Source organism: Nyctereutes procyonoides, unplaced genomic scaffold (assembly GCF_905146905.1).
Source record: "Nyctereutes procyonoides isolate TBG_1078 unplaced genomic scaffold, NYPRO_anot_genome, whole genome shotgun sequence".
In the NCBI taxonomy this organism is placed as follows: Eukaryota; Metazoa; Chordata; class Mammalia; order Carnivora; family Canidae; genus Nyctereutes; species Nyctereutes procyonoides.
Window position 1 is genome coordinate 1,335,147 of NW_026575124.1, and position 22,417 is coordinate 1,357,563.

Sequence of the window (22,417 nt, forward strand, 5' to 3'; positions counted from 1 at the left end):
GATAAGTCAAGCCTGGATGTGAACTAGTAATCACAACAGCTGAGTGACAGGAACCAGAGGTCAGTTGTCCTAATCTCTCTACTTCTGTGTATGTTTGAGATTTTATAAAACAGGAATAGCATGTAGAGAGGGGAAGGAGGAGAAGAAGAGGGAAGGAAGGAGAAGGGAGAGGAAGGAAGGAAAGAAGGAAAGGGAGGGAGGGAGGATGAATAGAGAAGCGGGGAGAGGGTGGAAGGAGGGAAGGGAAGAAGAGTCTGATGTAGAAACAGAGAAACCCAAACAGGAGTCTACTGAAAGTTAACATTTTACCATTTCTCTTCATCATTCCTGGGGAAAAACTATGCTTGGCATTACTAATTTTAGGATAAAAACTGACATTTAGCTTTGAAAAAGTCAAAGAAGCCATACCACAAAGACAGCCCCCACAGGTCGTACCTCTCCAATCTTGACAGGTGTTCCTATCAGAGTAGGAATGCAGGGAAGGGGACAGCGGTCCCGACATTCTGGATGAGAAACCACACGACAGTCTCGACACTTCAGAGACAGCTTGCCAAATTTTATCCGCTTGCCACATGGAACACAAGATTCAGGTTTAATAACCTAAGGACAAAAGAGGGCAGAAAGAACAGAGTGGTCTTAGAAAACTATCATCATCAATAGTTAATTTATTAGGCGCTTAGTACCAAATAACTTCCTAATCCCTTTACACCTATTTGTGTAATTCTCACAATAATCCTACAGAAGAGGTTTTTGTTCTTTCTTTTAAGATAAGGAAACGGAAGCCAAAAGAGGCTGTGTCACTTGCATGAGGTCATCCAGCTGGAATGGAAGGGGGCAGTGTACACTAGTGGAAAGAATCTGTTGACAAGAAGTTAACAAAGTTTCCATATTAACTCTGCCACTTACTTTCCTGTGGCTCAAATAAACTCTTCTGAGCCTGTCAGATTGCTTAGGTTTTGATGAGGAAATCCAATGGGACAAAGGAAAAACGTGCTATATTCAAGCATACACTGTAAATGTGCATCACTAAAAAGTACCAACAATTGCTTCTGAAAAGTTGGCTTGTTTTAATTTAATATTCCTCACAAAATGGAAAGATAGACATCTTCTGTAACTGATAGTGAACCCTGAAGAGTGGAATTGAAAGAAGGAGATCTGACATTTAACTTTCTAATATTAAGTTATTTAAATTTGTTCCTAGTATATTTTACTTTCACAATCAAAAACTTAAGCGTGCCCAAAAGAACAAAGTGATCACAGATTTACCGTCTTAGAGACGAAGTCATGCAGGCGCATCCCTCCATTATTCTGCGGGGTGCCAGAGTTGTCTGTCTCAGTTCTTGGCTCTAGCTGCCTGCTGCTCAAGGTAGAGTCACTGTTCCAAGGCTGTAAAGTACCTAGAAAACAAGCAACTTTAAGCTTAATACTTTGTTCCTTCTGAATTTTAACCCCAAGTTTAATATAACTGGTAGATGACCAGTAATTTGTAACCATAATCAGAAGTGACTACAATCGCTATGCAGAAAAATCATCTCAAGAATAACAAGTTACCTGGAAAACTGTGTGGAGGTTCCTCAAAGAGTTAAAAATAGATCTGCCCTAAAACCCAGCAATTGCACTGCTGGGGATTTATCCCAAAGATACAGATGCAGTGAAACACCGTGACACCTGCACCCCGATGTTTCTAGCAGCAATGTCCACAATAGCCAAACTGTGGAAGGAGCCTTGGTGTCCATTGAAAGATGAATGGATAAAGAAGATGTGGTCTATGTATACAATGGAATATTCCTCAGCCATTAGAAATGACAAATACCCACTATTTGCTTCGACGTGGATGGACCTGGAGGGTATTATGCTGAGTGAAATAAGTCAATCGGAAAAGGACAAACATTATGTTCATTTGGGGAATACAAAAATTAGTGAAAGGGAATAAAGGGAAAGGAGAGAAAATGAGTAAAAATATCAGTGAGGATGACAAAACATGAGAGACACCTAACTCTGGGAAATGAACAAGGGGTAGTGGAACGAGAGGTGGGCGGGGGGTTGGGGTGACTGGGTGATGGGCACTGAGGGGGGCACTTGGCAGGATGAGCACTGGGTGTTATGCTATATGTTGGCAAATTGAACTCCAATAAAAAAAATTAAAAAAAAAAAAAGAATAACAAATTATAGGGCACCTGGCTGGCTCAATAGGTTGAGTATCTGACTCTTGATTTTGGCTCAGGTCAGGGTCTCATGAGTCATGGAATCGAGTCCCATGTGGGCTCCATGCTCATGGAGTCTGCTTGAAGATTCTCACCCTCTGCCCCTCCCCCCACTCTCACTCTTAAATAATCTGTAGGAAAAAAACAACAGCAACAACAACAATGAGTTACATGTGAGTGGCATAGGGCAGGCTAGCAATCTAAAGGTAGAGTATGACAGTGTCCTGGCCTTCAGTAAGCAGCAGTTAAGAAACCACCCATAACATCTACTTCCTGCCTCAAAAGGTTCTTAAAAAACCAAGTCTCCCCCAATTTTACTAGTTGTTTTACACAGGCAATTTAGTTACAAACCCAATGGACCTGTTTTCCTTCGGCTTCTCGTCCAATATGGTACAGTCTCAATTGTGGACACAGCTTCAATGGGCCCGCCATCATTGGGAACAGTCACCGTAGTTTTTGCAACTATAGATTCATTCCCCTGAAACAAAAGTAGAAATGAGGGAAGAACAAACATGTGAATCTCATTTCCTCTCCACTATACAGTGTTTTGGAGTGGTTGAAAACTCCTAAATCTTGGCCAGGACTTAAGGCCCTAGCTCAAAACACTCAGTTGAAACCTTGTACTTTAGAACAGAAATATAGGTCACAGAGGCATACACATAAGCAACTACATAGAATCAAATACAAAACCAACAGTTGTTTACTCAGAGTGATTCCATTCATGTGGATGATAAGGATCCTATTATTACACAGAAAAACTCACCAAATCTCTCTCTCAAAATAACATTACAGCGTTGATTCAGGATTCTATTTATTTATTTGAGAGAGAGACAGAGAGAGCACAAGCAGGGTCAGGAGCAGAAGGGGAGGGAAAGGGACAAGGAGACTCCTCACTGAGCAGGGAGCCCAACGTGGGGCTTGATTCCAGGACCCCAAGGATCATATGTTTAACAGACTGAGCCACCCAGGTGCCCCTTGACTCAGGATTCTTAGTGCTTGGGGCCACTAATCTCTAATGTGTTCACAACCACATTTCTCTTGGCCTGACTATTCTTACCTGGTCTACTGTGGAGCCAATGGAACGAGTCTTCTTTACAGGTCCAGGGGGACCATCAATGAACTGTCGGCTACTAGAGCGCTGGAAAGGAGACAAAGACCAATTAGTTTAGTGCCAAATAGAAGACCTGAAGCACAGAAGATAACATTATTCCATTAGACACCTTGGGTGCAAGTCCTAGGTACCAGGGCTATGGTAAATAACAATGTGCTCTCTCTCATTCTATTTCCACAGAAAGCTTAAGTTGTACCAACACAAAAATGCCCTCAGTGCCCTGGAAGAAACAACCAAGCTTTGGAAAAATTTAGATGACAGCACCAGAAAAAGTAGAGCTGTAATCCTATCAAAAGACATGAAGTCTTTGGAAACATAGTAAGTACCCTAAACAAGCACACACAGACAGAGCTCTGCATATCTCATTATACACGTACTTCATCTGAAAATTATATTAGAGTACAAAAGTCCTGCGTAAAAATTCCTATGACAACTCAAAACAAACTTAAGTAAATCCTTTTCCAATATATGAATGAACTGAGGCAGCCAGAACAGTGAAATAGGACAAGATTCTGTCCTGAGTTACTACCTTGAGGATTGGCAATACTGCCCCCAGGATGAATTCATTTGTAATAGGTGTTTAAAAATGATTAGAGCAACATATGTCAGGAATGCTGTATCATGGAAAAACTTCTAGAGAAAATTCCTTTATTGTAATTTTGTAAAAACAGCAGCAAAAACTAAATAAAACCATACGTACCCTCTTTTCTCTCTTCTTTAGTTTGAAAGTCTTTACCAAGGAAGAATCCCAATCCTGTTGACAATTACACTGCATTAGTTTCTCTCTGTGGTTAGGCCTCCCCTAAACTCTGTGCAAATAAATTTACAGAAAACTTGAAAGGCTTTTTTTTTTTTAAGAATTTATTTATTTATTCATGGGAAATAGAGAGAGAGAGGTAGAGACACAGGTAGAGGGAGAAGGAGGCTCCCCACAGAGAGCCTGATGTGGGACTCGATCCCAGGACCCCAGGATCATGCCCTAAGCTGAAGGCAGACGCTCAACTGCTGAGCCACTCAGGCGCCCCTCAAAAAGCTTTTTGAGACAGACTGCCTGACAATTTGGGGAGAGGGAAAGGGGAAGGTCTCAAGTGCTATAGCTATAGAGCCATGGTGAGTTAACTTGCTTTCTCTCCAAAATTGAAGCTATTATAATAGAGTCAGGAGTCAATACCACAGAGGCAAGAAAAGGTTAAAGAATCAACTTCTGTCGTGATTATCTCCAGTGCTTGGCCCTTTATTTCTGACTATTTCTGTAATTAGTTGTAGAACTCACAGAAGCTCAGGCACTATACTGATCAGGTTACATGTCCTTCTTGCTCTTAAGGGATTGCTATCATCTAACCAGACGTTCTGTACAATGTAGCCACTTAACAAGTTCTAGTTCAGGCTTTACATTTCTCAAACATCCCTCTTCCTTGGGCCCCAACAAAGACATTCACCACTGAAGAATTTTTTTACCGTGGTCTAGTTTCACTTCCCTTATTTTAACCATTTACATTCACTTTTAGGAACCACCTATGACTTACTCCTGATAATCTCAGAAAACACAAAACCCAGAAACAGTAGTAGAGAGCAAATGGTAGCTTAGCTAAATGAAATCTAAACTCTCCAATTCCTGGTCAAGTAATTTAATTTAGCTACTGATTATCTGATTCAGTTTGGATTATAACAGATATACCATAAATAGGTCTAGCTCCCAAATCAGTTATTAATAGGTTCTAGTTTTACTATATATCCCAAACCTATTCATATCATTCTATATTTCAAAAAGGTGATACCTACTATTTATATCTATAAAATGGCAATGATTTCCCCAAACACTGATTTGGGATGTAATGCTCCTAGCCCATTTAACAAGTAGTTGTCACTTGTTTCACACTATCAGAAAACCAACCAGGAATTACCTCCTGATTTTTTGTTTTGTTTGCTAGCTTTCAGCCAGTAAAATAGGAAAGATACACAAACCAACAAACCACCAGTATCCTGAACATCAAAGATTGAAATATCAGAGATGACCTTTTATGCAGAAATCATTGTAAGTTAAGAAAAGGGTGCTGCCCCACAAAGGTAGGGTACAAGAGTTCAGACCTATTAACCATTATTGAACAAAGCATTAGAGTCCCTAGAAACTTTGGCATTTTTCTGGCTGAAGTTCCAAGGCACTGGTTTCCTTCTAAATTGTGAAGTATGACTAAGTTTTCTCAAGAACCGAACTAACTCTGAAATAAGGCACAAGTCTATTCTCTCCAAGAGCAGCAAATAAGCCCTGCCTGGGTAGAATCTTGCTAATTTTGTTGTTGTTGTTGTTGTTTTGCTAGCTGTGGCTGTTTAATAAGCCAAGAAGATACAGTCAATTAGTACATGTAGCTCACAGATCCGTTAAATAAATTTAACCTCATGCCAAATCCTGAATTCTATATTCTCACTTTCAGAAACTAAATATATAAGCCAGTCTCTTATAGCTTATGTGGATTTTTATTTTAAAATGCTAGCTCAGGGGCGCCTGAGTGGTGCAGTTGGTTATGCGTCTGACTCCTGGTCTCGGGCCATGATCTCAGGGTTGTGAGATTGAGCCCCGCTGCGTTGGGCTCTACACTCAGTGTGGAATATGCTTAAAGACTCTCTCTCCCTCACCCCCACAGCTGTACACTCTTTCTCTCTCTCTCTCTCTCAAATAAATAAATAAGAACCTTGAAATTAATAAAACAAAATGCTAGCTCAGTATCTATAACACATCAATTACTACAACAGTAATAAAGGAATATCAGAAGAGAGGACAGAAAGGAGATTCCCGAGGGAGCAGGGGTAAGAAAAATAGACACTTTTCAGAGATCAAACATTTATTACCAGCGATTCGTCAGTCTTGTCAAAACTGATATCAGATAAAATGGAACCAGATTCGTCAATAGTTGACAATCTAAATGAGTGAAACAATACAGTATTAGATACAGAAGACTCTGGAAAGTAAAATGCATGAACACTCAGAACAAGTCACAGGGGTCAAGTAAAATCAGCAATTTCATAGCAGTGCCTTCCTATGGAGACAACTACAAGTTCAAAGCCTAGTTGTGCTGGTTTCTGTGGGAGAGTGTGTCTGTGCATGCACGAAAACACATGCAGCACACCTGCTTTTTTGGCAAAGACCTCGCAACATCAGTTGAAAGTTACAGTCAGGAGCATGGGTGCTACTCCTGCGGAACAGGCTACTAAAAATTCATAGGCAGAAGAGTGAAGTTTAATCTGATCCCAATTGTGGTTGCTTTCTATAAGAAAGAGTATCACCCAGCATTAGCTTTTGAAGAAATTAAGCCCATATATCTTTTTAGTTATAAAGATTCCCCATAAAACAACCAGGCAACAAAATAAATAGCTCTAAGAGTGCTGACCTTTCCCTACGTATTGTATCGGGGGTGTTAAATTCAAAGCCTGGTTGAGACTATTTTAAATAGTGATGCAGTGAAACCAAAATTATTGTCTGGTCTGGGCTCACAGGCCTTCTAAACCAGAAGAGCTACAAGAGCTCTCTGGAGAGTAAACATTCAAAGTACTGCTGAACTGCCACTTTCACCTTTAGGTTTCTGAGCAATGAGTGGAATTAGTTATTGATGTGCAATTTAGCACCAACATCAAAATTTTACCCATGGTGAAACAACATCCCAAGGAAAGATCAAAAACAAAATAAGATAAAAGGAAGTGGGAGGCCCTTGTGCCTTTATTTCCCACTCGCCCTTCCTCCAAAGTCTTTTTCTGCTTTATTCAGCACACATTCCAGAAGCAGTATATTTAAGAGTTCAGATAACAAGAACTTCCGACAGCTGCATTGCTCATGATCAGATAACAACAGATGCAGTTTCCCCACCTTTTGTTCCCAGCATTGCCACTGGATGGTTGGCCTCTGTTGAGAAAAGCCAGAGCTGATTTTTGCTCCTCGCTTAGTTGAATGCTGCCAGATGTGTCACACATGAGCATCTCTCGAATCAGCTGAATCTGTCTTTCCTGCAGACCAAAGCAGAGTAAAACATCCTAACTAACCAGGGGAGAAAGCTTCACCTCAAATTTATGGGACGGGCACACCAGAAGACATTAAAATACAGCATTATGCAAATGAGCCTTCAGGAAGCCTGCTACACCAATAGCATATTAATTCACATCAAGCCCAGATTGCGTCTCTGATTTCTGACTGGTAAAATGAACTCCATCTAGAATAGTGGGCTTTCTGCTACAAGACTTTTGGGTCAAGCTGCTAATTCAAGACAGTATTGCAAAATGAGAGTCCCAAAATAGATTTCACATAGCAAAAACAATTTAGTGTCATTTTATCAGGACAATTATTGGCTTCCTCTATGGATCAAAGCAGCCACCCACCTTTCTAAATAGTGGAGCAAAATGCATTGAAATGGATACAAAGCTGTGACACACTGGAACCAGTCAATTTGAGCTTACTGAGGCATTTAACACTGTACCAAGATGGATTAGTGCCTCCTCATACAGGCTTTCTTTTGTACCATGACCCACCCTGGAACATCAAAATGATAGTGTTCTACCTTAGTCACATTGCTCAACTGGCAGATTACATCTAGCCCCTTCCCCTGAACCAGGGGCAGTAATGATGGAAAACCTTAGAGTTGTCTTGCCTGTTATCAATAACAAAGTACTAGCTATTGACAAAAGGATGAGGATACTCTAGGTGGCATGAGACATCAACATCTTATGACAGATCAACATGCTAGGAATCCCCTGCCTAATTTTAATTCTTTAAATTCTCATCTGAAATCTATGAAGTTATAGTTTCAAGTCTAAAAGAGAAAAAATATTTTAATTTCAGTCTATGAAGAACAGGATTCCTATGCTGCAATTTCAGCTCCAGTCAAGGTCAAGTTGTCAACGGATAGATTACTTTTAGTTCTTTAATGTGGAAGAGGAAACTGAGTATAACTGGCAGATGGAAACATGACCAGATGATGCTGCCCCCTCCCCCCACTGCCATAGTTCTGGCATAGAGAACAATACACACCAGCTTTTCACAGTCAGCCTCAGCTCGCTGTCTCCGTTTGATCTCGACATCCACCTGATTGCGTGCATGCTTCAGCTTAACATCCAGAGCACTACGCTCAGTCTCTGCTTTCATCAAAAGATCCTTGTACTTCCCCAGCTCGTGGTCTGTTCTCTGACACTTTTTACGGAAATCCTCAAAATCCTTTGCCAACTGGATGAATTCTAAGGAAAGTGGGAAACTTCAATAATTTGAGCACCAAACATATTACAAACGTTCTAATGACTGAGTCCTCTAGTTAGTTTTCCTCCAAATACATAATTAAGGGACCAGTGAAACTATAGGCAAAGCCAGCTGAAAATAACCAGGAGCAAAAAAAAAAAAAAGAAAAAAAAAGAAAAGAAAAAAACCAGGAGCAGATCTTGGATATATGTTCATCACCCTACATGACAGCTTTGTGGAGAGCAATTCCTGTTTCGATAGGCCACTTACTTTGGCTTAGCCAGTGGCATCTGCTATGGAGTAAGTAACTCATTAGTCACCTGGCTCCAGATGTACTATCAATACTGAAAGCTCCTGAGCAGAAGGCAATCAAAGGGGGATACCTTTGGGGCAGCTGTCACGCACCAAGACAGTTACAGCTATAAAACAAAAACAGCCTCCTTTAGAGTCACACATTGCTGCGCCAGAGAGACGTTAAACAGCAAATTCAAATATAACTGTTGTAGTATGCTCCAATAGATGTAGATTAATATTATAGTCATCTAGGCCTGCAATTCCATTCAACTATATAATTATACAAATATTGATTTGAAAGTAAAAAGCCAATTTGCTTGTGCCGTTTAACACTGCCCTGAAGGGTGGATAAACATTTTAGTGGGAAAGACACAGGAAGAACAGATTCATACTAACTTTGGGTGAGTCACTGTTGGTGGAATGTGGACTCTTTCCACATGTCTGCAGAGAGCATCACTTCCAAGACGGTGCCTCAAAGCACGATAACCCTGGTGGCATTCATGTTTGCCACCTGCTATTGGCAAAGACTGTTCCACACTGCCTTCCTATTTTCTAGTTACCCTCCATCAATTTCTATGCATCGCTCCCTACCACTACCATGATGGAAGTTCCCAAGGTGTACATCTGCACCTGGCCAAACTAACCCAGTTTACGGCTGAAACTAGGCCATAGGCACACAAAGCTAGCAGATTCTTGGGTAGTAAGGGCACTTTTCCTATTTGAATTTAACCTAAGAGCATAGAAACAATGAACATAGTGTCCTTTTTAAGCAGTCTTAATAATTTGACTTAATAATTTCAAACTTACAAATTAGGATGGGAATTCAATCTAGAGAAAGCAAGTCTTACACATAAGGACACTTCAGTTTGTAACAAATGACCAGTTTTAAGCAGAATACTAGGATCTAGTTATCTTAGACAATAAAAGTATCAAAGATAGATATAGATATAGTTATATAGATATAACTACAATTCAAATAGCTTTAGAGAGTATGTTGGTTTTGTTAACAGTTTAGAATAAATAACTAAATTTTTTCCTTCTTAAAGAAAAAGAAAACAGGGCAGCCCGGGTGGCTCAGCAGTTTAGCGCCGCCTTCCGCCCAGGGCGTGATCCTGGAATCCCACATCGGGTTCCCTGCATGGGGCCTGCTTCTCTCTCTGCCTGTGCCTCTGCCTCTTTCTGTGTGTGTCTCTCATGAATGAATAAATAAAATCTTAAAAAAAAAAAAAAAGAAAGAAAACAATATATCTTTTTGCAAATTTAACTATTTCAACAACGTAGATTAATAAAAAAAATTTTTATAAAGAGCTGGTTCTTAGCCATGTTCACTCTGGCAATTTGTCAAGTACTGCACTTACGATTTGGATACTTTTCTAATGTATGAATAGTACTTCAATTTCATAAAAATAAAGAAGAAATATACTTTTCATTTTTTTTTATTGGTGTTCAATTTGCCAACATATAGAATAACACCCCGTGCTCATCCCGTCAATTGCCCACCTCAGTGCCCGTCACCCAGTCACCCCCACCCAAGAAATATACTTTTCAACTACACATCTAAAAACTTTCTAGCTCCACACTGTGGTCAATTAAATGTTTCTGAATATAGTACTGCACACACACTCAAATATTTACTGAACTGAAAAACAATTTTGAGAATGAAAAGATTTCCAGTGGACCTAATTTTGCTCTTTAGGACACTCCTTCTTGATAAGCCTTATTAAATTTGGGTTTTAATCCCTATCCATTGTTAATTGGCATATGTTATAGGTCTAGCTGAATTGGACCATGGAACTCAAACCAAAGAGAGTATCAGTTCATTTCCAGAAAAGAATTCCTATTTTAATAGTATGAATGATTCAATTACTAGTTCAACTTAGTTTATGTTAGACCAAAACCAGAACATCTGCTAAGATGTTAACCAGAACTATTTACTTATGTATAAATCTGTTAAGAAATAAGTTTGCCAGAATGGGTCAAAATGGCACGTTAGATGACAGACCAAGAAAAATTCTGATACTGGAGATCAGTATGCATCACACTTTTTGGGTCAGTTTGTGAATCACAATTCCAATTTGGTACTAGCCCCTGTCATGAAGTACACATTCAAAAGATTTATTAAATTCAAATTATCTCCTTTAAAAAGTTATGTATATATTAAACTATGAAATGCATCTATCAAAAGAGAGATAAGGGAAATTTCCTTAAAACAAATTGGGGATAATCTCTGATTCGTTAGAAACAAAACAAAAAAACCCCAAGATTTGGTTCACAGCTCAGCAAATAGATTAAAACCGTCCCAGAGATCTTGCTTTCTCAGCTCACTCCTCCTTGGGCCTTTGCACAGCCTCTGCTTCCCTTTGTCTTCCCCACCATTCTCTAAGCTTCTTAAGGGCAAGGGGGCAGTGTCTCTTATCTCCAGTACCTTGTAGCACACAGTAGGCACTTAAATATTCATTGCACAAATAAATGAAGAATTGCAGTTCAGATCAAATTTAAACTCCAGGCATCCAAGTCCACCTCACCAGTCTATTCAAACTTACCTCCCTCCCACCACTACACAATACCCTTTCTGGTCCCTGCTCCCAGAACAGACCCATGCTTATTTCTGCCTTCTCCCTTGTGACCAAGCTGTGTACTCCAAACAGAATGCTCTACCTACACTCTTCTTTATGTATCCATTCTTCTAGTCCCATCTGTTCTATGAATCCTTTCCTAATCTGTTTGTTCCACATTACATTTTTCTATACTTCCCAAGAGCATGTATTTTGACACTTGTATTATCTTCTGTTTCATAAGAAACCTATCTCTGAAACTTAAATACCATAATCTTCCATGAAGACTACCATGTCATATACACTGTAGTTTTCACCTACTGTATATAGCATAACAAACCTAGCATTGTGTTGGCACACAACAGGTACCTGATACAGTTATATTTATTCCCAATTTACACACCAACAACATAAAAAAAGTTCGGGCATCTCATGATAAAATAAAAACAGGAGATAAAGGGGCACCTGGGTGGCTCAGTAGCTGAGTGTCTGCCTTTGGCTCGGGTCGTGATCCCAAAGTCCTGGGATCGAATCCTGCATCGGGCTCCCCATAGGGAAGCCTGCTTCTCCCCCTGCCTGTGTCTCTGTCTCTCTCTCTGTCTCTCATGAATAAATAAAATCTCCTAAAAAGAGAGAGAGAGAGAGAGAGAGAGAGAGAGAGAGAGAGAGAGAGAGAGAAACAATGTAGACTGGGGAAATCAAAGATAACTAGGTTATTAAAAGTCATTTTATTTGAATATTAACCTTCACTCTGATCTTGCAGGAACCTTAGACTTCGCTAAAAACAACAACAAACCTATATAAAAAGGAGAGAGAAGAATGAAGTGACTGATGAAAGACAAGAACAAGGAGTCAGGATACTTAACCATAGGAGGAATTCCTAGAATCAAAGAAGAGGACAGAGACTGAGATGGTTGCAGAAAGAAGACTCTAGAAGTCTGGAAAACACAAAGCCACTCTATTTCCTCAAAAGCCAACATTCCAAGTCAGGAATTTAGAGAGGGAGGCAAAACATACCACTATTTTATAACAGAAATCAATGGGAAGATAGGAATGTGTTTATAAAACAAGGATACCTGTAAAAAATAAGTATCTTTTTTTTGGCATAATTACTTCCAAAGTATTTTCACAACTAGTATCTCGTTTTATCCCCAAATGCTCACAGCACTCCCACAAAGAAGATAAAGACATTTGAATTCTTATTTTACAGATGGAGAAACAGATACAGAAATAAGTTAAAAGCCTGCACTAGTTATTTAGACTCCAAACCTCAGATTCCTCCCTCTGCCCCCATATCCTATTGGCCGTCTCCTCCTAGAGATCTTATTAATCACAGTCTCTTCTATTCCATTTTTCCTTATTTCCATCTACACAAACACCATTCGAGTTAGGTAGGGCTCCTTCTGACTCTTCCCTGACCTATGGCAACCACATCCTCATTAGTCTCTCATACTCCACCTCTGCCAGGGTCATCTTCCAAAAGCTCTGCTGATTATGCCACTCCCCCTACTCCTACTCCCCTCAAGCCCCACACCCGCTTCCCTCCATCCTAACTGCCCTCTCTCACCTGTGTCTGTTGGGACCTTACCCTACATCTACAGCTATACTCAAACCCTACTTTTGTCCAAAAAGCCATTTAGTCAGTCATTCCTTTCCCTCAACTCAACATGTGCTAGAAGCTGTTTTAGGTTCTCACTAAATATTTGCTGAATGAGCGTGAATTTTAAGATCTCTTATTCAATACTCTTCCCCACTGGGTTCCAAAGTAATCCATCTTCTGAGATGATGTGACCTCAAAGAGAAACCTAATTAGTATGCCATCATGGTAACTGAGCTGGTATCGGATGATAGGGCCATGCAACAACTACTGAGAGAAAAAATAGAATATTGTTTTAAAGGCCTATAAGTGGATAAGAGCTATTAAAAACATCAAATTAAAGAAAATGCTGAATGGCATAAGACACCATGCTAAGTACTGTGAAGATCTAAAAAACTAAAAAATAAAAGTTGAAGATGCAGTTCTTACATTACTTTTATGCCAATGAGGCTGACTTAAGAGCAATGCTTACTAAATTAGATATTAATGAAAATCTGAAATAGAAGAGAATGGCAACCCAAAGAAAAGCTGATAAAAAATAATTCCCTGGGCAGCCTGGGTGGCTCAGTGGTTAAGCGCCTGTCTTCAGCCCAGGGCATGATCCTGGAGTCCCAGGATCAAGTCCCACGTCAGGCTCCCTGCATGGAGCCTGCTTCTCCCTCTGCCTGTGTCTGTGTGTGTGTGTGTCTGTGTCTCTCATGAAAAAAATAAATAAAATCTCTTAAAAAAATAATTCCCTTAGATCACGTAAGTCAGGGCCATCAGCCCCACCTCTTTTCTCACTAATCTACCTCCCAGACCACTGTTCTATCACCACCTCCTTTTCCTCCCTAGCTTTCTATCTACCCAATTTCAACCCTTTCTAAGAATCAAATATGACACAGATGAAGGCAGATGAATAGTCCCTTCTTCAAAATGAAATTTTGACATTTTTCTTCTCAACTGAAAATATTTTATAGCACAGAGGGAAAGCCCAGGAAAAAAAATGCAGACAACTACTACTCTAAAGAAAGAAGCAACATCCTCAGAACTTCAGATTTTACTCAGTTCATAGTATGAAAGTGATATTGGCAACTAATACCAAGTATTCAAGGGAAAGAGAATCTTGATAATGAAAGAAATCTGGGCAAACCCATTTAAGAACTATAGGAAAAAAGTGACCAGTTAGAATGAGTGTCCATTAAGCTTTGATCATGGATAAGTGATTATCACATTCTTTTTAGAAAGCCCCAATGAAAAACAATTTTAAGACTGGAACACACTTCAGCTTTGTAGAAAACCAAAATCTGAAATCTGTTTTTTCTCTTCACACAGGCCAGCTCAGGATGACTTACGGAGTTCATTTCCTTCACTGAGAAGCTCCACCCGGCGTACAAGCTGCTCAAACAGATTCCGCAAATTCAGCATCGTCGTATCCATCTTTCTGCCAAGAAATCAAATATACATTAGGGGTCCAGCCTTCTCCCCCAGACAAAAGATTCAGTAGCAATCCAATACAGCCATCAGTGACTAACATCTGGACTCTTCCATTTGTAGCTATCATTATAAGGATCTCAAGCCAACAATCGGTCTTGTATAATCTTTATTATAAAAACAAAGTCGGAATGTTTAACACTCATTTGAAAATCAGAAAAGCATTTCAGACCTCCAAATATAACACCCCTTCCTGCCTACTTCTTTTCCTCCACTCTGCAATCACTCTGGAGCTGCAAGGAAAGCAATTAGGGACAAGCATGTGAGTTGATTACTAGGTAACCAACTATAAAATGTGGTTCTTAGTCTATTGATTAATATAACGCTTTTGCCACTTTAATCCTTCTGGACTTTGAAGCCCTTCAACGTAACTTAAAAGGTTTATTTTTAATTTCATTTTTAGCTAGTAACCCTATTGCAACTGCCTTTTAAAACGCAGGACATGGTCAGCACATTTCCTACCAACGGCACAGATGACGTCACACAAGTGATTAAGTGAGGAAATCGCCAGCTCAGCAGCACAAGAATTATTTCTGTAATGCAGGGCTCTCTGCTGGACTGTGTGCAGGGACTATGTCTAATAAATTTATACTAAGTATAGGCAAAGGATTATGTTGTACCACATTCTGGCACCAAGGAGACAATACACCACCTTCACAGTTAGAAGGGCAAAGGAAAAAAATCATTTCCTACTGTGTTCTATATAGTGAATTTCAGGCTTCATATTTCCCCCCAAAGACCTGCTGATATTACATTAAAAACGGTGTCCTTGGGATGCCTGGGTGGCTCAGTGGTTGAGCATCTGCCTTTGGCCCAGGGCGTGATCCCAGGGTCCAGGATCGAGTCCCGCATCAGGCTCCTTGCAGGGAACCTGCTTCTTCCTCTGCCTGTCTCTGCCTCTCTCTCTCATGAATAAATAAATAAAATCTTTAAAAAAAAAAAATGGTGTCCTTACAGACAGTTCTATTCTGAATGGACTTTAACTGGAAACACTTTTAGGAAATAAGATCTTCATTTAACAGTCAAGAAAAAGAAGACATCAACTGGACAGTATAAAAATTATCAAGGAAAAAAATAAAAAATTAAAAAAAAATTAAAAAATTAAAAAAAATAAAAATTATCAAGGGGATCCCTGGGTGGCGCAGCGGTTTGGCGCCTGCCTTTGGCCCAGGGCGCGATCCTGGAGACCCGGGATCGAATCCCACATCGGGCTCCCGGTGCATGAAGCCTGATTCTCCCTCTGCCTGTGTCTCTGCCTCTCTCTCTCTCTCTCTCTGTGGGACTATCATAAATAAAAAAATAAAATAAAAATAAAAATAAAAAATAAAAATTATCAAGGAAAAAATTATCAAGGAAATGAAATAAAAAATAAATTTCATTTGAAAACTGAATGTCTTTAGAAACACCATTGGATTCTTTTTTTTTTTTTTTTCCCCACCATTGGATTCTTCTGTTTCTCCAAGTCCTCCTTCAACATTCTAGTCCAGGTCCTTAGTTCATGCATCTAAATTAAATTTTAAGAACTCTTTTATGAAGGTTTAGTTATTTTACAACGTTTAGAAGATTGTACCAGAAGCTATGAGGGCAGTACAGGGGGAAAAAAAAACCACAAAGGAATATATAAACATAAAGATATTTTCTACTAAATGCTACAGAGTTATTCATTTGTACTCAAATGATGATTGGTCTAATAGCCAAAAAGCTTTCAATTTCAAGCTTGGAGGCAACATACACCTGAATCAGGGCGGGGAAACCAAGATTTCAAATGGCAATGTATCTGTTCCAAGCTACATAATCACAGCAAGCTGCTAAGCAACCAGACTAACAAATTTATTACAAAGATCTTTCTCTAAACTAAGAACAAAACTAAAAGAATAGCATTAAAATGGACAGGAAGAGATCTAGAAGTCATGGAGATGCCCATGGGTTTAACAGTATGACAAAACAGGCAATATATACCCAAATGCTACGGGGCAGGAGCAGGGCATTCAGTAGTTTATTTAAATGATGATCTCCTTTGGCTCCAGTAAAAATGGGAAGAGACTGATCAGTTTTAATGTAGGGCACTGATTTCCATTATCTCAGCACTCACCTATATATTCTGAGACTGTAAGGCAGTGAATTCAGTACATAGGAAAACCTCTAACTGCCCAAGAATGCAGAAAAGGAAGATTGCACAGTGCAACTAGAGTATTAAAAACTGGTTGTTAAAAAAAAAAAATCAGGAGGATTGTTGTTTTAAATGACAATACAACCTCATCCTTTGTCCCCTTTAAAAGAAATCCTCACATTTTCTCAAGTTCCTCTAGCCCATTATTCTTCTTGCCTGTGTCTTGTGCATACCATTCCCTAGAGTGAGGGTTGGGGGGGGGGGGGCGGGGGGAGAGTTGGCTCTTGAAAACAACCAGATTCCTAAAAAGACTAAAGACACAGAGAACCTACCTGGGGACATCTCCTCATCGTAGTAACAGTTATCACATACAACTATCTCCATCTACTACATTATGCTTCAAATATGATGCCTGGTCCCCAGGAGACAGTTGCTTAACTGAACTCCCAGTGCTCTGTTATAAAACAGAGGTAAGTAAACCTTAACTGTCAGACCATCAGAGTCTCCAGATTTAGAGTTTTATGAAGGGTTTATGGATTTTTTTTTTCTATTCTTCCCTCTCAACACCAGAGATTCCCTGAAATTCAATCCTCCAATCTCTTAAAGAACTTATCAAACTATGCCATGTTAGTCATTACAGCTTTCCAGATGATCACCCATTCCTCTTTGGCCTCTCTCCTAACCCAGTCCTATAGTTCTCGGTTTGCTTGGGGTGACCTGGAGGTGAAGCAGGATTCTGTGATTTTGTTCTAGCCTTCCCCATTATATATTAGCAACTACTCTACCAACTGACTTACCCTATTGACTCCCAATTTTGATTTCCTTATCATTCACTCCGTTTCAAACCTCAGAATCACCTTAAGTTACTCCCTTTCAGACAAGTATGATTACCCATGGGATTTTTCTCTCATGTTTTCTAACCATCCCCTAATTGCTGGCAGGCTGTCATCACTCACTTCAACTGGCCTTTCCCCCACTGCTCTGCTCAGCTGGCACTCAGACACATAAACCTTGCACTCTAACTTTACCACATTTCTATCCTATATCCCAAGTAGACTATACATGAGAGCGGGAACCTTACCTTTGGCACTATTGAAACCAAGTAACACTTGGTATTTAAAAATAAATATTTGATGGGGTGTCTGGCTGGCTCAGTCAATAGAACATGCTACTCTTGATCTCGGGGGTCATGAGTGGGAGCCCCATGTTGGGCGTAGTTTATTAAATAAATAAATGAATGAAATCAGAGAATACATACACACACCCATGATCCTATGGTCAAAAGAATTTCCATTCCATCTGAACATCAATGTATAATACTGATGAAAACTGAATCAACAGTTTTAAAAAGGGGTGGTTTGGACAGAAGCCCTGGAATAAAGTTTGAGTTCTTCTATTTGCTAGTATAACCTGGGATAAGTCAAATTCTGAGACTCATTTATAAGGGGGAACAATAACACCTGGCCCATTTACCTCACAGAGTATCATCGATTCATGTATGTATAAGTTTTATAATGTAAAAATCGAACCTTACTATTAAAAGTGGGTATGACTTTTTTTTTTTGTTTTTTGTTTTGGTCTGATGGTTATTATTTACATCCTACCACGTGATTACCAAATCATAGCTGGAATCCAGACCAAGAAGAATGGAGAAGATAGCAAAATTTGACCAGGTCTAGGCTCTTTGGCAGGCTGTCTTACACAAGGCTTGTAGCATCCGAGAATAGCTTTTCCTCTAACACAGGTTTACTTAGGGTAATCCAAAAACGGCACTAGGAAAATATAATCCTCTTCTCTTTATATGCCAGGGACTATGTATTTTTATTAATGTTCTATAGAAGTGACATTCAGGAATTATTTATAGATGACAAAAATATCTTTCCGCATCAGTACTAACTCTGATATCTCAGCCAAATTGTAACTCAAACAGCTAAAATTTACTCATCCTATTCAATGTCAATTAAAAATGGTCTTAATTTTTCTGTTGGGTCACATTTTCCACCCACATGAATACTCCTTTATTTCTCCCCCTTTATTATGTAGCTCAATAGCTAGGAGATACACTAATGTGAAAGGAAACAAAAACAAAGTCATATTGTAGTACATTGCTTTGCAGCTGTAAAACAGCTGTCACTTTTCACTACAGAGGCGGCTGTCTTTTGGGAAAGCTGAAATGATCTGCGTGTAGCAAGGAAATCAGTTTGCGGAGCACTTTAAACAAAAAGGTGTTAGAGAATCTCAGCTGTTATTGATGAGAAGCCCCAGAGGTGGAGAAGTCACTATGTTACAGATTCCCAATCTGTGAGTATCCCTGAGGGAGCAATTTCACATCACCAGGAAAGAGTCTCAGCTTGATGTGATTGCTTTGAGTCCCCAATTTAATTCCAATCACCCAGCCAAGAGACAGACATCGTCCTTCAGAATAACAGACTATTACAGATCTTAACTGCAGAGTATCCTGGGAAAAGTCTCTATCCTCTTCTTCCTCCTAGAAACAACATTATTAAGAGACCCATACATCACGTTTTAGATGCACCAAGGGTGCTAACTAAATATTGTAAGACAAAGCAATGGAAGGTTGCCTGAGTTTTTCAGGTAACAGTTTTAATGAAAAACATTCTCACAAACTAAATCTGGAGATTCCCAAGAATTCAGCAATACAGGTTTTCCACTGCCAAAGAAAACCATTCCCTAAGACAGTCTCAATACTACAAGATTCTTTCATATGAAAGTATTTCAGAGCAATTCTTTTTCCCGAAAGTCCAGCCTCTGCTTCACTGTGTCAGAAGCTTCTACACAACTGGCAGACAGAAGGATTATCTTGAAACCAAATGTTCTTATGAACAAATGAACTGCAGAAAGAGTAAACAGAATGTTCTCAGTCCAACGTGAATGAAGACTACCAAGAGACGAGCTGATTATTATGTCTCAGAAAATTATCACTAGCTTAGTATACTTAGTAAAGTTCTTTTTCCTTCTTATTCTGTGAATTCTTCCCATTCTTCAGTGTTCCGTTCCTCAAGGTCTAGTGTCTTCCCAATTCACTAAAGCATTCCCTAACAGTTTCAGTCAAAATTACCTCTATTGTCAATAGCACTCATTTGACAGAGATAGGGCACTGCTTCACACTCTGAATTTTCTAAGTTCAAAAAAATCAATGTTTTTTAATAGTGAAACTAAAACCTCATCACTCTAATTACCTGCATCTCCTTATCTAAACTTTGCCCATTATATATTCATATCTCACAATATTGCAATCATAGATATAATTTTGTGTTTTGCTTTTCTCTATCATGTTTCCATTAAGTTACAAAAAGTGGATTAACTTGACCATTCTGTTCTTTGGATATGTATGGAATTTCCAGTTTTCCAGTTACATTTACATGGGATCTCCTGCATGGTCACTCCCTCATCTCCTTCAGGGATATATTCAAATGTCATTTTCACAGTGAGGTCTTTCCTAACTACCCACTTTTCAATTGCAGCCTTTAACCCTAACACTTCTCTGCTTTATTTTCCTCCAAAGTACTTATCTCCATCTAACATATTTATATATTAACTTATTTGCTGGGGATCGCCGGGTGGCTCAGTGGTTTAGCGCCTGCCTTTGGCCCAGGGCGTGATCCTGGACTGGGCGTGATCCTGGAGTCTCCGGATGGAGTTCCACATTGAGCTCCCTGAATGGAGCCTGCTTCTCCCTCTGCCTGTGTCTCTGCCTCTCTGTGTGTCGCCCATGAATAAATAAATAAAATCTTAAAAAAAAAAAAAACAACTTATTTTATGCTCTGCCTCCTCAACAGTTTAAGTTCCAAGAAGCCACTGATTTTTGTCTGTTTTGTTCATTGCTGAGCCCCTAGTACCCTGAATAGTGCCTGACATTTGGCAAATGATTAATAGACATTCCCTGAATGAATGAATGAACATCACTGTGAACAGTTTTGTTTTGTTTTTCTTCTCTTTAGGTGGCTGGATTCCCTAGAACAGTTTTCCAAGGCTGGGATTACTATATTGCAGGGTAAAAACCTCTTCCAGCTCTTGATAAACGTTGCCAAAATATTATCTAAAAGGGCTGTACTACTGTACGGTATACTCAACAGCGCAGAGGCCTACTAGATTCACCAGTGTTAAGTCTTAAGCTCTATTGGCCCGAACAAAGCGCCAGCTCTTTGAAAGCTAGAGACTGTCTTGCGGGCAGCCTGGGTGGCTCAGCGGTTTAGCACCGCCTTCATTCCAGGGCGTGATCCTGGAGACTCTGGATCCAGTCCCACGTCGGGGTCCCTGCATGGAGCCTGCTTCTCCCTCGGCCTGTGTCTCTCATGAATAAATAAATAAAATCTTAAAAAAAAAAAAGAAGAAGAAGAAGACTGTCTTGTACTTACACTTATGCACTGAGTACCTGTTGAATACTTAAGCTACAGGAAAGGCGCCTTCTCTAAACCCTTTCAGTAACTCGAAAAGCTCACCCTACACATTCAAGAGAATGATAATGACAATTCTTAAAAAAAAAAAAGGGGGGGGGGAGGCTTATCTTCTCACCCACCCTACGTTGCTAGACACTCCCTCGGGCTGCGAGCGAAAATCCAATGAAGAGAGACACCTACGTGGAACCGTACAAGTTAAGGCCCAGCGCTGTTCCTAAAGCTAAGAATTAGGATGGGGCGGGCGGGAAGCCGCGGCCTCGGCCAGCGCACCTGGACACGCACAGCCCACAGGGAGAGGCTCCACTTCAAGCCGCCCCGGCCTCCCAAACACACACCAGGCCTCCCCCCTGCCCCCAAGCCCTGGCTTCCGCCCAAGAGAATGGGGGTGTTACCCCCACCCGCTCCCGGCCTCGTTCTCCAGTGAGACTCCCCTCTCCGGGGGTGGGTCCTGCCCTGCTCGAGCCCCCGCCCCAAAAAGATGCCCCCGGCTGCCCGCAAAACACTGCGAGGAGAGAGAAGCCCTCCGCGGGGAGCCCCGGGGGCGGGCTGCCGACGCCGGTCCCCTCCTGAACCCGCCGCGGCCCCGGCTCAGCCCCCGGGACACTCCCCCTCCTACCGCAAGCCCGGAGCCGGACGCACCTGCTCTCGCAGCCCCCGGCGCCCACCTAGCCGGGTGCGCCCGCCCCGACCCGGCCCGACCCGGGCCGACCTGGGCCGCCTTCCACTCGCTCCCCTCCGCGCCTCACCCAACGGCGGAGCCGCACCGCGCCTCCGGCTCGGGTTTGAAATCCTGCACCAACCAATCACAGAGAAATTTATTCCTCCCGCGCTGGCCCTCGACGCAGCGACGCACGCACCAGCGCCCCCGAGTGGGGAGGGGAAAGGCCAGCACTGCGCATGCGCGTGCTGACGAGACGACGCCAAAGGCAGCCATTTTGACTAAGGTTGACAGATGGGCGGGGGCGTTGTTTGTTTTTAGGGTCTCCCCCCCAGCCCGGATCCCCTTCCTGAAGCCGTTCAGGGTACCATGTTGACTAAGGGCAAATGAGGGGCCGGCCGGGTGGCCCAGCGGTTTGGTGCCGCCTTCGGCCAAGGGCGTGATCCTGGAGACGCAGGATCGAGTCCCACGGCGGGCTCCCTGCGTGGCGCCAGCTTGTGTCTCTGCCTCTCTCTCCGTCTCTGTGTCTCTCATGAATAAATAAGCTAAATAAATAAAAATAAGGGCAAATGATGCTTCTTGAGTGCGGATTATGCTCGGCCTTGCTGTTTCCCCCAGGCAGGAAAAGAGGGCTTTTGGAAACTGTCAATTGAACAGTGTCAGGTCTCGCTGTTCAATAGGAAGAATTCCGGAAGGTGATAGAACAGCAGTCATTTGTAACCATATTTATTGAGCTATATAATGCCTTCATTCACGGATGCATTCCTCCAGGTTTTTAT

The 22,417-nt window shown here is 41.0% G+C and overlaps 1 protein-coding gene across 5 annotated transcripts in view; it reads right to left on the minus strand.

The window, feature by feature from the left end:
* RACGAP1 (Rac GTPase activating protein 1) overlaps positions 1-21,759 on the minus strand; it is a 28,246-nt gene extending 6,487 nt beyond the window's left edge. The window contains exons 1-10 of one of the 5 annotated variants that reach the window (XM_055337252.1): positions 21,727-21,759; positions 14,311-14,399; positions 8,330-8,532; positions 7,175-7,311; positions 6,163-6,232; positions 4,016-4,069; positions 3,262-3,342; positions 2,556-2,682; positions 1,267-1,397; positions 436-600 (exon numbers count right to left, since the gene is read on the minus strand). In XM_055337252.1, the coding sequence (XP_055193227.1) occupies positions 436-600; positions 1,267-1,397; positions 2,556-2,682; positions 3,262-3,342; positions 4,016-4,069; positions 6,163-6,232; positions 7,175-7,311; positions 8,330-8,532; positions 14,311-14,395 (1,053 nt within the window). In that variant the 5' untranslated portion in view covers positions 14,396-14,399; positions 21,727-21,759. Of the gene's footprint in view, positions 1-435; positions 601-1,266; positions 1,398-2,555; positions 2,683-3,261; positions 3,343-4,015; positions 4,070-6,162; positions 6,233-7,174; positions 7,312-8,329; positions 8,533-14,310; positions 14,400-21,619 lie in introns of all 5 variants that reach the window. The other 4 variants (XM_055337251.1, XM_055337254.1, XM_055337250.1 and 1 more) reach the window with 4 other exon arrangements.
* Between the last annotated feature and the right edge of the window lie 658 nt (positions 21,760-22,417).